The sequence below is a fragment of the Mustela nivalis genome (genome assembly GCF_964662115.1).
Source record: "Mustela nivalis genome assembly, chromosome: 6".
Classification (NCBI taxonomy): domain Eukaryota; kingdom Metazoa; phylum Chordata; class Mammalia; order Carnivora; family Mustelidae; genus Mustela; species Mustela nivalis.
The window spans coordinates 65,643,804-65,661,513 of NC_139025.1; the positions used below are offsets into that span (position 1 = coordinate 65,643,804).

At 35.7% G+C, this 17,710-nt stretch overlaps 1 protein-coding gene across 3 annotated transcripts in view; it reads left to right on the forward strand.

Moving 5' to 3' along the window:
* STRN3 (striatin 3) overlaps positions 1-16,950 on the forward strand; it is a 117,678-nt gene extending 100,728 nt beyond the window's left edge. For all 3 annotated transcript variants that reach the window (XM_082737922.1, XM_082737920.1, XM_082737921.1), the window contains 5 exons: positions 4,421-4,588; positions 5,845-5,985; positions 9,411-9,518; positions 15,124-15,210; positions 15,295-16,950. In XM_082737922.1, the coding sequence (XP_082594048.1) occupies positions 4,421-4,588; positions 5,845-5,985; positions 9,411-9,518; positions 15,124-15,210; positions 15,295-15,464 (674 nt within the window). In that variant the 3' untranslated portion in view covers positions 15,465-16,950. The remainder of the gene's footprint in view (positions 1-4,420; positions 4,589-5,844; positions 5,986-9,410; positions 9,519-15,123; positions 15,211-15,294) is intronic.
* The last annotated feature ends 760 nt before the right edge of the window (positions 16,951-17,710 follow it).

Below are 17,710 nucleotides of genomic sequence, written 5' to 3' on the forward strand. Positions count from 1 at the left end.
CTGAATTTGTCAGGTATGGTGTTAAGCACTATATCAAGAAATAAGAGTTAGCCTAGTGAAAGGACAGACATCAAACAAACAAAGGGGTCCAGTTTATGGCTAGAAATTTTAATAAGCAGTATGAAGATATAGAAATACTACAGAAGATAAAGATTCTTTATCTTTAATACGGAAGATTCTTTTAGATATAGTCCAAAATAGTGACATTTAAGTCACAATCGAAAGGATAAAAGGAAACTTTTAGGGGGCATTTTGGTGGCTCAGCCAGTTGAGCACCCAACTCTTGGTTTTTGGCTCAGGTAATGATCTCAGGGTCATGGGATTGAGCCCTGTGAGATGCCCCACACTTGGCATGAAGTCTGCTTGAGATTAAATAAATAAAGTCTTTTTTTTTTTCTTTTTCCTAAAGGAAACTTTCAGTAAAGAGTTTTTAATCCAGAAAATGACCCATAAATGTAGGGTTTATTATTTTTTTTATAAGATTTTGTTTATTTATTTGACAGAGAGAGATCACAAGTAGGCAGAGAGGCAAGAAGAGAAAGAGAGGGAAGCAGGCTCCCTGCTGAGCAGAGAGCCCGATGCGGGGCTCGATCCCGTGACCCTGAGATCATGACCCAAGCCAAAGGCAGAGGCTTAAGCCACTGAGCCACCCAGGTGCCCCTAAATATAGGGTTTGAAAAGATGACCTGGCTATTGTAAGGAGAATAGATTAGGGGTGGGAGAAATGGAGAAAAGAATACCAAATAATGTCGTAAAGTTATAATGTAGTAGTCCAGTAGACTAGTTGAGAGTTGATGTTTCTCCATGGTTGTAAAGAGGGTAAATCACTTCATAGTGGACCTGGGGAAGTAGGGTAGAATAGGAAGAATCTACTGATAAATTGGATTGAGTGGATAAAGTGATGGATAAGTGATTCTTGATTTTGTTTCTTTTTAAAACAGCTTTATTGAGATATAATTCACATGCTGAAATTCATCTTTTTATGTATACAGTTTTTACTATATAGATAGTATATATATAGTTTTTACTATATTCACAGGGTTGTGCATCCATTCCATTACCACTGTCTAATTCAGAACATTTTTATCACTACTGCTTTTTTTTTTTTTTTTTTTTTTTGGACACGAACAATTGAGTATATTAAGAACAGGTGTGAGAGGATTAAAGATGGTGAGTTCAGTTTTTAGCCATATTAAGAGATGGCAGTATCAAGTAGCTGATATTAAGATATGGGAATAGATTGTATAACATAGGGAACAGTGTACTGTTTAGGGCATGAAGAGAAGACAGAGTCCTGAACAACTCTGATACTGGGAGGGTGACTAGAGCAGGAAAGCCAACAAAGGAAACTGAGAAGGAGTGGCCTTTGAGGAAGGAGGAAGTGAAGGAAAATGTGGGATCATGGAAGTATACCAAAATAAAAAACCATTTTGAAAAGAAGGAAGCAGTCTGCCCTTTCATATGTTGTTGAGAAGTCCAATAATAGGAGGATAGAAAGGTTCCTTTTTTTATATGACAAATAGGTCACCCAGGTCTTAGCCAGAGGTTAGATGCTGGGACAAAGACCCTAGGGTGAAGGTACCTGTGGGCAACTTTTTAAGGCACACTCTGGATGCAAAGCAGTGTGATAAAAATAACCAAGAAAATAATCTTCAAAGGAAGAAAAATTTCATTAAACTTTTTGATAAAAGAGAGTTCATCATTGGTGATTTCAGCAAGGGCTGTTTTGGTGTAATAGTGGTATCAGAAAGCATATTACACTGATTAAGAGAGTGAATGAGAGGTAAAAAAAAAAAGCATTTTATTCAATATGCTCTTCTGCTGTCTGTTGGAAGGGTGATATAAGATTAATGAAGGTTTTTGTTTAAGTCAGGAGATTCTGGAGCATCTTTGTTTGCTGTGGTAATGATTCTAAGGAGAAGGAGAATTATTGTGTAGTACAGAAACTGTAAACATGAAATAAGTTAGTGAGTTGAATGGAATCCAAAATTTACCTGGTAGAATTAGCCTTTGAGAAGAAGGTGGACAGTTCTTTACTCCTATCTGAAGGCAAGGAGAAGGTGGCTTTAGACACTTAGTAGATTGGATAGAGAAAAGATAAGGGGAGGGGTTTTTATTTCAGTGCTACAGTTTCTCAATGAAGTCCATAGAGATAATCATTCAGGTGGAAGGAAGTTTGGAAACTGAAAATTCCGGAGATGATAAGAAACAGCTGTGGAATGTGGGAGTTTGCTAGAGAAATAGGATTATAGGCCAGATGGTACACAGTGTTATTATTAGCCACCATGTCCATCAGATGATAAATGGGTAAATGAAACATAGTATATTCATACAATGGATATTATACAATAAAAAGAAGTAAAGTACTGAGGCATGTTACATCATGGACAAACCCTGGAAACTCTTTGCTAAGTGCAAGAAGCCCATCACAAAAGACCGTCTGTATGAAATGTCCTGAACAGACAAACTTAAAAAAACAGAGTAGATTAGTGGTTTTGTAGTGCTACAGAAAAGCAGGAAGGAAGAATTGGGCGGTGGGGGGTGGGAATGGCTAATGAGTGATGAAGGTGTCCTAAAATTGATGTGCTGATGATTGTATAACTCTGTTAACATAATAAAAGCCATTGTATTTGTGTTAACATAATAAAAGCCATTGTATTTGGGCGCCTGGGTGGCGCAGTCGTTAAGTGTCTGCCTTCGCCTCAGCTCATAATCCCAGTATGATCCCAGGACCGAGAGATTGAACTCCGTTTTGGGCTCCCAGCTCAGTGGGAAGCCTGCTTCTCCCTCTCCCGCTCCCCCTCGTTGTATTCCCTCTTACTGTCTCGCTCGCTCTCTGTGTCAAATAAGTAATAAAATAATATACAGACAAAAGGTTGATATCTAGGATCTATAAAGAACTTCTCAAACTCAACACACACAAAACAGATAATCTATCAAAAAATGGGCAGAAGATATGAACAGACACTTCTCCAATGAAGACATACAAATGGCTATCAGACACATGAAAAAATGTTCATCATCACTAGTCATTAGGGAGATTCAAATTAAAACCACATTGAGATACCACCTTACACCAGTTAGAATGACCAAAATTAGCAAGACAGGAAACAACATGTGTTGGAGAGGATGTGGAGAAAGGGGAACCCTCTTAAATGGTTGGTGGGAATGCAAGTTGGTGCAGCCTCTTTGGAGAACAGTGTGGAGATTCCTCAAGAAATTAAAAATAGAGCTTCCCTATGACCCTGCAATTGCACTACTGGTTAGTTACCCCAAAGATACAGGTGTTGTGAAAAGAAAGGCCATCTGTACCCCAGTGTTTATAGCAGCAATGGCCACGGTCGCCAAACTGTGGAAAGAACCAAGATGCCTTTCAATGGACAAATGAATAAGGAAGATGTGGTCCATATACACTATGGAATATTATGCCTCCATCAGAAAGGATGAATACCCAACTTTTGTAGCAACATGGACGGGACTGGAAGAGATTATGCTGAGTGAATTAAATCAAGCAGAGAGAATCAATTATCATATGGTTTCTCTTATTGCTGGAGCATAACAAATAACATGGAGGACAAGGGGAGATGGAGAGGAGAAGGAAGTTGAGGGAAATTGGAAGGGGAGGTGAACCATGAGAGACTATGGACTCTGAAAAACAACCTGAGGGTTTTGAAGGGACAGGGGGTGGGAGGTTGGGGGAACCAGGTGGTGGGTATTAGGGGGCACGTATTGCATGGAGCACTGGGTGTGGTGCAAAAACAATGAATACTGTTCCGCTGAAAAGAAATTTAAAAAACAAAAAGAAAGAAAAAGAGAACTCACAGTAAAACAATTAGGTCAAAATCACTATGGGGAAAGAAAAATAATGATAGTGTGTAATTTAAAAAATAATAATAAAATAATATATTTTTTTAAAAAAAATTGTATTATACACTTTTTTGGGGGTTAAAGATTTTCCTTATTTGAGAAAGAGAGAGTGAGTGAGTGGGGAGGGGCCAAGGGAGAAGGACCAGCAGACTCCCTCTGAGTGTGGAACCTGACAAGGGGCTCCACCCCAGGACCCTGAGATGATGACCTGAGCCAAAGCCAGACACTTGATCAACTACCCAGGTACCCCCTTGAATTGTATACTTTAAATTGGTGAATTATATGGTATGGGAATTCTTTGTCATTAAAGCTGTTTTATAGAAAGTGTAGTATTCTTTATAGAAAATTCTAAGAATACAGGAAAGTATTGTGGGGAAGATAAAAAATAACCCATAATTCAACAACTTAGAGATGGCCAGTGTGTACATTTTGGTTATCTTCTTAGGGCTATTAAACATGGTCTTTATACTTACTTATGTGATAAGTTATATTTTTCCAAAACATTTCTTTCCAACTTCTTTTAGCTAATTTTTGTTTGTTGTTTTTTTCCCAGAGCCAAATGTTCTAGCTGGCACTTTAGTTGCACATACAGATGCTGTCTGGGGTCTTGCTTACAGTGGCATAAAAAATCAATTACTGTCTTGTTCAGCAGATGGCACTGTTAGGTTATGGAATCCACAAGAAAAATTGCCATGTATTTGCACTTACAATGGAGACAAGGGTAAGTAAATTTTGCCCTATAAAAAAAAAGCTGTTTTTTTTTTTTTTTAACTTGGAAATAGGAATGACAAAGCAAATGATTTACTATTCCTCTGTTACTCTGAGATAATGAAATAATTTTATAAAGCTTGTGGTGATCTTTGTACTCCTAGTCATTTTTTATAAACAAGAAAGGAGTTTTGCAAGTATATTCCATAGTTTGGTGCTTTTTGACCTTTTCCAGGACATGTCCTATTTAAAAAATAAAGCTCTCTGTAATAGTGAAATAGTAGACAAATGAGGCTGTTCATAGGAACAACATGAGGGCCTCCACTTTCTGTAGTTGCCTGCCCAGAAAGATTGAAGGGATCACAGTCTTAAGGATATGTAATATGTAAGATCACATTGATGAGAAGTATCATAATCATTGAATTAGCACCCTTAAGTGGGAAGTACAGACTGAATTACAGGTAGAATTTCAGGTGTTTTCCTGTCAAAGGAAGCTGTAAGCAATTTGCTTTTTGATACCATTTACTTATATACATATGTTTGTATACTGGTATTAGACATGTTTTCAAGGCATTTTTAAGTTATTTTAAAAATCAGACCTTTTATTTTTATTAAAAACTGTTTTATCTTAAAGCATTTTAGATAAATAGTATACACTTACTTTGTAGGATCTCTTAGATATTTTAGTGATTCTACTAATTTTTCAATTACCCAAACTTTTGAGGTAAAAATTTATTTAGACATTTATTGCTTACTTCATTTAATTTATTGCTTGACACTCTGGATTTTACCTAGTTGTGCATTAATCTGGCCATTTGAATATTAAAGACAGAAGTTGCTGCTGAGGACATGGTAGGATGGTACTGCATCAGTGAATTCCAGATCCAGGCTTTATTTTCACAGATCCAACATTCCAACTTGTGTGAGCTACTTGATAAGGCTTACAGGTCTCAAACAGGTGCAGTCTCCCAAGATAGTGATTGAGAATGCTAATTTATCATTTTACAATTTAAAAAATGAAATAACTTCTGTACGTATCTCATAATTTTGAACCCCCTAATTGTAGTTTTCTTACACTGTTAAATAGAGTGTTCTAACAACTAAAAATAATTGAGGGAAAGTTACCTGTTATATCTCACTATCCTAATGTAATTGTTCTCTTTTTCATTATTGACATTATTTCAGGAATACTTGAATTCCTTTTTCTTATTAGTGAAGCAGGGATTTCTAAATTGTTTTTACATGGGATCTCTTTGGGCTTCTTTTCAGAGCATGGAATACCTACATCAGTTGACTTTATAGGCTGTGATCCAGCTCATATGGTGACCTCTTTCAACACTGGTAGTACAATAATTTATGATTTAGAAACATCACAATCATTGGTGATGCTTTCATCACAGATAGATTCTGGTAAGTTTTCATAGGTTTCTTTGAAACCTTAAAAAAGATTATTACAGGGGTGCCTGGGTGGCTCAGGGATTTAAAGCCTCTGCCTTTGGCTAAGGTCATGATCCCAGGGTTCTGAGATCCAGCCCCACATCGGGCTCTCTGCTCAGTGGGAGCCTGCTTCCTCCTCTCTCTCTGCCTGCCTCTCTGCCTGCTTGTGATCTCTGTGTCAAATAAATAAATAAAATCTTTTAAAAGATTATTATACAATAGAGGGTAATCTTTTAAGTTTTATATTTTGACTGTTTGAATTTATGATGGAAAAAGTTTCAGTACATTATAGGTATATTTATTTACATTGTTTTTGCAATTTTCTCAAATTATGCTTAAAAGCTTGGAGAAACATTTAAGGGACAGAGAACGTAAGAGCAATGTAAGTGTGAAAGCACGGGAAATAATTTTAAAGTTTTAATGGAAATACATGTGAAAGAGGAAATAATACAAGCCTGAGGAAAGCATCTTCCATCTTTATTAATTATGTATGAATGGCCAGTGTTGCTAGTGTAGACTGATTTGTGCTTTACAGTTTATTTAAATAGGGCTCCAAATAAGGCCCATGCATTGTAATTGATTGATAATGTGTCTCAGGTATCTTCTTATTTGTAGGTTCCCCCTCCATCTCTTCTTTTTCCCTTGAATTTTTTGATTGAAGAAATTAAATCATTTATCCATCATTTATCAGTCACTTATCAAATTGAATCATTTATCAACCTGTAGTCTCCACAGTGTGGATTTTGCTGCTATCATCCTTGTGGTATCATTTAATGTGCTTTCTCTTTTCATTTTATTTCCTATAAATAGAGGAGGCTTATTCAAATTCAGGTTTAATATTTTTATTTGTCTTCATTATAAAGTTTTTCAGTGTTTTTGGCAAGACTACTTTATAGTAATTTGTGAGCTTTTATCAGAAATAAATATTGTCTGGTTGTTTATATTTTTCTTACGTTTTCAATCTTAATGATCATTGCCTAGGTCCATTAATTCATTAATTCTGCTGAAGAATGATTTTTCTAATTCTTTCCTTCTCCACTTAATATCTAGAATATTTCTGTAAAAAAGGAACACCCCTCATCAATCATTTGATTAACCTGGAGTTAGTGGTTATAAGTGAAGGGGAAGATCAGTTATTGATCCCTTCCCCACTTGATCAGTTTTCAAAGTAATGAGGTGGTTTCCTAGCATTACCCAAAGGTGACTTTTGAGTCTTTTGGGTGTTTTATTACCATTATAATCTATAATCTATAATAAATGTATCTCATGTGTTTCAGTCTGTTGCAGGTGTTACCTTTATCACTCCTCAGACTGTTTCATCTTTAGCCAGTGGGAGCTTATTCAGGTTTTGCTCTTGAGTCCTTTTGACATGACTCTGCTAATCATTGATAACTTTCTTACTTTCTGATATGGCAAGATGTTTTGTGTTCCTCTTGTTCATTTTGTGCCCCAGACTGAAATCTTGTACTTCTCTAAGGAGCCATGGTTTCTTTTAGTGGAAAATGGCATTTATAGACTATAATATAGGTGCAGGGCTTTTGGGTTGGTACCCTAGATTTTATGGCTCTTGAATTGCTTGTTGGTTTGGGCTTCTTCTGTGGACAGAGCTGGAAATGCATTTTTAAAAAATAAAAAGAACGATAGATTCATACAAATACTTCCCATTCAAATTGAGATTTATGTTTTTGCTTTTTACCTCATCTTAATCATGCTGAAACTCTTGGTTGTCAGCAGAATCATCATCATCATCATCATCAACTCTTTTTTTATTTATTCCACAGTATAGATAGAGTCATCTCAAAATAATAAAAATGACACCACCACCAATAGTTTGATTACTGATAATAGTTTCATATGAATGGTGCATTCCATTTGGGATGGGACATCTAATTATTCTGCTTTCAAGTCACTTGAAGTGGTTCATTTCTTTGTGTTTATACCTCAGTTGGACATGCAGTTAAACTCATTTGTTTAATTTTACTTTTCCTTTTGTGTGTGTGTGTGTGTGTGTGTGTGTGTGTGTGTATGACTGCCTTTAAAAAATCATTTTATAGGGCGCCTGGGTGGCTCAGTGGGTTAGGCCGCTGCCTTTGGCTCAGGTCATGATCTCGGGGTCCTGGGATCGAGTCCCGCGTCGGGCTCTCTGCTCAGCAGGGAGCCTGCTTCCCTCTCTCACTCTTTCTCTGCCTGCCTCTCTGCCTACTTGTGAGCTCTGTCTGTCAAATAAATAAATAAAATCTTTAAAAAAAAATCATTTTATAATTATTTAAACCATTTAAATGGCTTCATGGTCAAATCAAATCTCAAACAAAATTAGTCAAAGAAGTGTCTTTCCTGGCATCTTTTCAACTCTAGTCTCTTTCTCCCTTTCACACAGGTAATGTGTCTAAGTGTTCTTGTATGTATGTGGAATGACTGATGTAGTGAAAATCTAATAAATTTTGATATTTTTCCATTAGTTTTGATCCCTTTAGTTTATTCCTCGTCTCTAATAAAAAATTAAGAACTTGGTAGCAGAGAAAGGTTTCATTCCTAAGAACATTAATTCCTATTCTTTGTGGTTTTTTGTGAGTGTGGGTAGGATGGGGGTTGTTCCTTGCAAACATCTAATTTTCACTTGCAAGCAAATTTATTCATTAAATGCTTGTAATTCATTTATGGACTGTTTATTTAGAGTAATGATTACTGTGGCTCTTTTAAAATTCTAAACCACCTATACTGACAGTCTGCATTAAAATATTCCTAATTTTTCCTTGAGTTTAGTGCTGTCCATATTACAGGACATGATAGCTTACACTAACATTTTTTAAGAAACTGTATCTCTCGGGACGCCTGGGTGGCTCAGTGGGTTAAAGCCTCTGCCTTTGGCTCAGGTCATGATTCCAGGGTCCTGGGATCGAGCCCCACATTGGGCTCTCTGTTCAGCAGGGAGCCTGCCTTCCCCTCTCTCTCTGCCTGCCTTTCTGCCTACTTGTAATCTCTGTCTGTCAAATAGATAAATAAAATCTTAAAAACAACAACAACAACAACAAAACTATTTCTCCAGAGCTCTAGTTTTAGTTTTCAGATTTTTCTTTTATACAAATGCTTTAATTTTTTAATGATTCCTATTTCTTGATAAGCTTAAAAAGGCTATCAGCCAGGATTGCCTGGGTGGCTCAGTCTGTTAAGCATCTGCCTTCAGCTCAGGTCATGATCCCAGGGTCCTGGGATCAAGCCCCTGCTTAGTGGGACTCAGTGAGGAGTCTTCTTCCTCGTCCTTCTTCTCCCTTTGCTCTTCTTCTCCTGCTGGTGTTCTCTCTCTCTCAAATAAAATCTTAAAAAGAAAAAAAAGGGCTGTCATCCAAATTTTAATCGAAAGCTTGAACTTCAGTGCATTTTCTTCCTTTATTTTTCAGGTTTACAATCCAGTAATCACATTAACAGAGTAGTAAGTCATCCCACACTTCCTGTTACAATAACTGCTCATGAAGATAGACACATCAAATTTTTTGACAATAAAACGGGTAAGTAGGTTGTCGTATATTCTTCTTAGTCTTAGTAAATTTGAGATGATCAAAAATGGTATTCTTTTTATGTTAGACATGCTGACTTTTTGCCTAAAAAATTGCCAAGTTGAACTATTTCAACTCAGATTTTTGCTTTACTTAATGTAGTACACTTACATGTTAAGTTCTGTCCTTAAGTCTGTATAATACTTTGCCTACCAGTTATGTTTTTCTCCATTTCAAGTTAAATATAAACCCATCCATTTGAAATTTCTTCTTCATATTCTGTTGTGAAAGGTCTCTTTCTGGGGTTTAATATTTCAGATATGCTCTTAGAATTATTCCTCAGGAGATGAAATGATGAAATAGTGGAAATTGTTAATTGTTATTTTCCCTCGATTTCTTATTGTGAGGAAACTTACCAGTTATATAGAAGTCCAATTAAATTTTAATTTGGCCTTAGGGTTGTTTTTTCTTAATGACCTCTGTTTCATCTTTCCTTAGAATACCACATAAAATACTATTGGTGCTCAGTTAGGCTCTTTTGAGAAGCTAAAACCAGGGGTATTGAAGGATTTCCAAGTAAGAAACCTAAAAGTTAATTGCAGCATTATTGCAGGGCAACAGATTGTCAAGCAAGACAACAAAGCAGAACTACAGATTTCTCTTTGATATCTCATTCATTCACGAAGGCTCCACGCCAAACGTGAGCTTTAAACTCATGACCCTAAGATCAAGAGTCAGATGCTCTGTTGACTGAGCCAGCCAGGTGCCCCTCTACAGATTTCTCTCTGAAGGTTATGTAGGATGTGGTTATAATTATTAATCTTTAGAGTCTTAAACTAAGTCCCCATGTTCAGGTAACACACTAATGGACAGATTCCTTTTAACTCAGTAGAAGTTGAGAAGAGAGTGGATATTTACAGTCTGTATCTCAAAGGAAAGAAGATTCATATTTGTATGAAAATTCTCATTTTAGCACCTTCTCAAAACAATTCTGTGAACATTTTTATGAAGCCTCATTGTCTTCCTTTGCTGCAAGCACAGAGATAATTTCCTTTGTATTTCTGAAAAGATTTTTTAGATTAACTATTGGAGATTTACATTTAGGTTTGTAAGGAGAGGGTCAGGAATTTTAGTAGTTGTATTAACAGCAAAGTGTGAGTCTCTAGAGCTCTTTTATTGGCAGAAATCAAGAAAATGGTAATAAAATTTTATTTAATAACAAGTAGCATATATATGTATAACATATGTAATATATGTAAGTAGAACAGTCTTACAGATTGTTTAAAAATTCTACCAATTTATTCTTTCTGTTAATTAGCCTAGTTACCTTCTCTGTAATGTAAAGACAAAGCAATAGGCTCTTAACAATTGAAACAGTCTTTCTAAATCCATCTCACTTCCCACATAGGTACATACACATAACAACATTGAGTCAAATTAAACTGTAAATTGTAGTCAGGTATACTGTTTCCAAAGAAACTTATCCCTGAAAATTGGTAATTCATTTAAATGTGATAAACTAGAATATTTTCGTAGCTGGTCTAGTGTTGACAGCTAAGTTTTTAATAGAGTATTATTTTGTCAAGTGACTGTTGTATTTATTGAATTTTTTAATCTGAAAAATAGAAATTGATACTGTGGATGAATTCAATGAATTCTAAGATTTTAACAAAAAGATTATATTTAGCTTTTGTATTCTGCATGGCACTGGCTGCTGTCATGTATAAGATGTGGTTTCTCTTCTCTGCGAGCTTATCATTGTTTCGGGAAAATAGGACATGTGTCTCTGTGTGTGTGCATGTGCACTCATATTGCAGTAAGATGAGTCATGCTAGATAAAGGAGTCTTCATAGTGAGGGTTTGATCTTTTCCTTGAAGAAATGGTAAGTTTTATTGTTTGTGTGTGTGTGTGCTTGTTTTTAAGTGAAGAAGGTAGTGGGAAACTCCAGTCGGCCTATTTTGAGTAGAGGCAGCATGGTGGTAGGAACGTGGGCTGGAACAAAAGTATCTTATAGGTAAAGCTAAAGAGGTAAGTTTGAAGAAGGGAAACAAAAACCTTTGAGGAGAACTTCTCAGCACCAGGCTAAGAATAATGGATTTTTGTTTATGCTGTATACTATGAAAACCACTTAAGATATTTGAGCAGGGGTTTATAAAATTGGTTTAAAAAGATTATTTAAATTGTATTACCTGGTAGATCTTTGACTTTAAAGAATTTGTAATTTCAGTTTCTACTGTTTGTTCTGGAGAGATATTAAGGGCTCATGACTTTTTAAAATTTTGGTAGAGGTACAAATTTGAGTTGCATGTACCGTGCCTGAGAAACTTAGCTAGTGATGATGAGGTATACAAATGAGGGATATGGAAGAGTTGGAGATGGAAGATCCTGAATTTGTTGTGGACTCATTCATTTGGCACACTTTATTGTCTATCATACCCCTGACATAGTTTTCAACTGTTACATTCAGTTTCCTGAATAGAACAGACAAAATGTCTAGTCCTCTTGTGTCTAGTCTGCATTTTTAAAAAAATTATCTATTTTGTCTCCCATTTCATAGAGTCTCACAATATTGATTACCCAAGTCAGAGGGCTTAAGGTGTCAGAGAGGCAAGCACAGACTGCGTGTATTCTCTGTTTCCCTCCGTTATAGGAAGCGTTAACTTTGGTCAGTGAAGAGAGGTAGTAACAGAAACATGGGGCAAAAGTGAAATTGGCTAAATGGGAGAAGCCACAAGTATATGTTGCTAAAGACAGAGTCCTAACTCTCAGAAGTGTCAGAAGTTTTGTGACTTCTGTGGTCACCAGTGGAAGCCCAACATCCAACTTAGTTCAGCATTCTACTTCTTTATTCCTGTGTAATCTGAAGGAGTCATTTAAATTTTAAAGTGACCTTCTGACTTTGTGGAGAGGAAGGGTTGACTCTCAATTGACTTAGCATGTCATAGGGTTAATTTAGTGCCCAGACAGGAGAACTGGAGGCAAACTGGGCAAACTATAGTAAGTACCCTTGAAGAAGTGAGTAAATCTGCTTTTTGGATGAAAGAATTCTTTGGTTTAAGACATGTTACATGCATACTGCATCTCATTCTCAGGAGAGAAGTTGGAACTAGATTTGTGAATTAAGAGTTACCATCATAGATAATGACATTTTAAAGGAAGCTAATGATGCTTGGTATTTTTTTTTTTAAAGATTTTATTTATTTATTTGACAGAGAGAGATCACAAGTAGGCAGAGAGGCAAGCAGAGAGAGAGAGGAGGAAGCAGGCTCCCTGCTGAGCAGAGAGCCCGATGTGGGACTCGATCCCAGGACCCTGAGATCATGACCTGAGCCGAAGGCAGCGGCTTAACCCACTGAGCCACCCAGGCACCCTGATGCTTGGTATTTAACCTCTGATGATTTGAGATTATTGTCCTGGATACCAACTATTCATGCTTGGATTTTTTTATAGGAATGTTGGGAGGAATGGATTCTAAATTTTTTTTTTTTAAGATTTTATTTATTTATTTGACAGAGATCACAAGTAGGCAGAGAGAGAGGGAAGCAGGCTCCCTGCTGAGCAGAGAACCCAATGTGGGGGTCCATCCCAGGACCCTGGGACCATGACCTGAGCTGAAGGCAGAGGCTTTAACCCACTGAGCCACCCAGGCACCCCAGATTCTAGATTTCTGATGAGTTATGTTAGACTACGCATTTAAAGATAGTATGTTGAATGATTCTTTTGTTCTTCAAGGTAGCAAAGAAGAATCTCAAATTATTCTGTTAGTATTAGTGAGAAACAGACAAATGTGTTTTGAAATGATGAGAGACTAATTCTGTACTTAACTGATGACATTAGTATTGCCAGAAAGTGATAGGACCTTTTATGTTTACAGAGTAACTTTTGCACATTTGATTATGTTGTGGTTTTATAAGCAGGCTAGGAGCTGTAGCAAACAATGAAAGTAGATCTAGTTCATGTCCCATTGTGGAATGTCATCAGGGGACCAAAAACGTGGCACATGATTCTAACTAGAATTCTGAAGAAGGCCTCTCATTAGGAGCAACACAGACATTTGAGTAATAAAGACTCATTGCTGAATGATGAAAGGGGAGGTAATTTTAGAAATACCAGTATTCGCTATTTTATTCCCTTCTTGGATGAACCAGTTTATGATACTGCTTTTCATCCACCAAAGGCATATATTGCCAGTGCAGAGGCCGATCCTCTTGTCCCCGAGGTATTTATGCAACATAACTTTGTACTTATAACTTTTTTAACTTGCCATTAAATCCCATTTTCCAGAATATTGTTTTTGCTACTGTCTGGGGAAATCTAGAATAATTTCTCTAATTTACTCTCACCCCTCCTCCCTTTCTTATTTCTGATTTATAAAATGATTGACATTTCAAAGGATAAATGAATCTGATAATAGAATCTTTAGTTAGGAATATATCCTCTAGTGATTTATTTATTAGTAACCCTGTATATGAAATAACCTTTACATCTCTTAATGAGAGAGATTTTTTTCTATATTTAGTTTAATTCCACTTTATATGATCTTGAGCCTTTGATGCAACCATATAGTCATTATGTTTTCCACTGCCTGCCAGGTACTGTCAGATGCGTGTCACACAGATGTCTTTAGGAATAACTGGGAAAATTCTGCATTAGATTTCAAATTCTCTTTTAAAAAGTTATTACAGGCATATCTCTGTGGTTCAGTTTCATACCACTTCAGTAAAGCTCATTTGTCATTAAAGTATGTGAAATGAATTTTGGTTTCCCAGTGTATATAAAAGTCGTGTTTATACCATACTGTTGTCTACTAAGGGTGCAATAGCATTGTGTCTAAAAAACCCAAATGTATGTACCTTAATTAACGAATGTTTATTGCAAAAAAATTGCTAACTGTTGCTTAGCTTTCACCAATTTGGAGGCACTCATCACAGATCACCATGACAAATAAAATAATAATGAAAAGGTTTTCAATATTGAAGAATTACCAAAATGTGATGGAGACACAAAGTGAGCAAATGCTGTTGGAAAATGGTGCCAGTAGATTTGTTCAACACAAGGTTGCCACAGATCTTCATTTTGTAAAAACAAAAACAAAAACCCAAAAACCTGTAGTATCTTTGAAGCACAATAAAGTGTAAGGTATACCTATGGGTACTGGGTAAACCTTGAAAACTGTGACCAAAAAAAAAAAAAAAAGTGACAGAAGGCAGACACAAAAAGCCACATGGTATTGTATGATTTCAACTGTTTGAAGCATCCAGAATAGGCCAAATCATAGTGAGAGAAAGCACATTAGTGGTAACCAGGGACTTGGGGGAAGGGAGCTATAGGGAGTGACTGCTTAATGGGTACGGGTTTCCTTTTGCAGTGATGAAAATGTTCTGAACTGGATAATGGTGATGGTTGCATATCATTGCGAATGTTCTAAAAGCCACTGAATGATACCTTCCCAAATGGTTAAAATGGTAAATTTTATGTTACATGTATTTTACCACAGTAAAAAATATATTGCTATAGTGATTGTCTCTTTTATGTTGATGCTATATTATGGTTTCTGATCTCACAAGTTAGTAACTCTTTGTGAAAATTTTATCTTCTGTGTTATGTTTTATTTAGGTAAAATGATCCATTCTATGGTAGCTCATTTGGATGCTGTTACAAGTCTAGCAGTAGATCCTAATGGAATCTACCTGATGTCTGGAAGTAAGTCTGAACTTCCTGTACTGCCACAAGCTTTATAAAAGAATTGTTACTCAATAATGTACTTTATTTGTTCTTTTATTACAGGCCATGACTGTTCTATTAGATTGTGGAATTTGGACAGCAAGACATGTGTGCAAGAAATAACAGCACATAGGAAGAAATTAGATGAATCGATTTATGATGTTGCTTTCCATCCATCAAAAGCATATATTGCCAGTGCAGGGGCTGATGCCCTTGCTAAAGTATTTGTGTGAATCAACAAAAACTCACATCTTAACAAATTTGCTTGGACAAAAAGAGGGTCTGCATCACTGCCATCTGAAAGGTTACTGATATGACACTACATGTGATCTGCTTGGTGAAAGCTATTCAAGGCAGGCATAAATTGATGGAAATCACATCTTAATGTCAGGCTCATTAATTTAATTGTAATTACTGTATCTTGTGGGACAAATAAAAAGGACTCCATTATTTGTGGCCTGTACTGGATATGAACTGAGCGTATGTCTGTTTCTTAGGTATCTTTAAGCCAATGTGGAGTCTGATCTTACAAAAGACTTTTATTTTGGACTCTGTGTGCTGCCTTAGGGTTAGGAATGTGGTGCTCTTGTTGGGGGGGAAGTGAGCTCCAAGAGTAGCTTTTTTTCATCTCTTAGTGATTTTTCTGTTTATCAGTTGAATGCCACAGATTCCCTTTTAAACTTATTTTGCTTTAAAAAAAAAAGAAAATTTAACTTAAAATATTTTAGCATTAGTTGCACAAAATGTTTGGATAAAATTCTAGTTTTTATAAGTCTTTTTATATATTTAGCCTGTCACAACAGTGCTCAAGATTGTATTGAAGTTTTTCTGCATTATACAACCCTAAAACACAGAGATCTCACTGACCCGCTGCCGTGTAACCACACTTTTTCCTTCTTTTGCCTAATACAGCTCAGCTAAGTCCTTCCATAAAGATGCTAAATCACCTTCATCATCACATAATTGTCTTCATATACCAAGGACTATTAAGTGTATTAAAATGAAACAGTGGGGTTTAATACTCCAAATGAACTCTTTAAAAAGAAAAAAAAAAACTAATCTTGGCATCCTATCACTATGTGATATTTTGTACATCTTACTGTATTTACAAGTTTATTTATCAAGGATTATCCATCTTGCTAATAGCCTATTATTTATTTCACTTTTTGTTGATCTTTATATCCTTTTATTAATGTGCTAAAGGAACCTGTATATCTATTTTGGAACTCTTTGAATAGTCTAAAATAGACTAAAAATTGAATATTTTATAGTTTAAGTTACAAACCAATGTGATTTCCCCCATATGCATATCTTGGTTTACCATGATTCCAAACAAAAACTATCTTGTTTAAAAATATTTGGAGTAAAATTTTATTTGCATTACAAATAGGATACAAAAATAGTTGAATCAGGATACAGAAATCTGCTGTGTTTGGATTAGTTATCCCTGTTTTATTTTTTCAGATGTGCTTAATTTTATGGTGTAACTAAAGATTTTGTTTGTGTAATGCATGATTAAGACAATAAAGTATTTTTTCTAGTCTTCCAAAAACTTTTCTGATCAGTTTGCGAGTTTTGATGAGTTTTGTAAGGTTTTTGTTTTACAAACTATGAATCAGCAAATTTTTAAGATTGTACCACATAGCAAACGTACAGCTGTTGAAAAATAATGTATATAAAATGCATATAATAAATATTAAATTGTGTACCTGTATGTTACTATTGGCTACATTATTTTGTGTTGATTAATAAAGTGCAATACTTTACTCTCCATCATTAAACTAGGAAATGGAGATGATTTCTCAGTGAGTCCTTCATTTTTATGCTGTTCTATTAAACTTCGTATTGCTTATTGAGACTCTAATTAAAGATTAGGACAGTTAACACTATTAAGAATGATTTTCTACGTATTTCACCCCATTTGGGAATCTTAAAAAGTCTTCTATTAAAGTAAGTTAGATAATTCACAATAACCAAAAAAAAGAAAAAGTAGAGATCCAGTATTAAATAATTTCCTTAAGTTGTTTTTTTCCCCCCCATTTGACAGAGAAAGCGAGAGGGAATACAAGCAGGGGAAGAGGGAGAGGGAGAAACAGGCTTCCCATGGAGCAAGGAGCCAGATGTAGGGCTTGATCCCATGACCTGAGCTGAAGGCAAATGCTTAATGACTTAGCCACCCAGGTGCCCCTTAAATGTTCTGTTTATGAAATCTGGATTTCAGTTAATAGTGTTGTCATTCCTATCTAGCCATACCTATTTCCACAAAAAAGCAAAGCAGAGAATAAACTGCATTACTCAGTTAAAAGTTGTTCTTATAAATAATAAGTATCTTGAAACTTTTTCTTTCAACAAGGTAATATCCTTTTTTGAAGAAAATTGGAAATGGAATTAGAGGGTAACAAAACTTAAGTAGCAAAATTCTGTCTAAATTATTAGTGTAAAAAAATTACATTGTGTGTACATTGAGAAACTGTTTTCT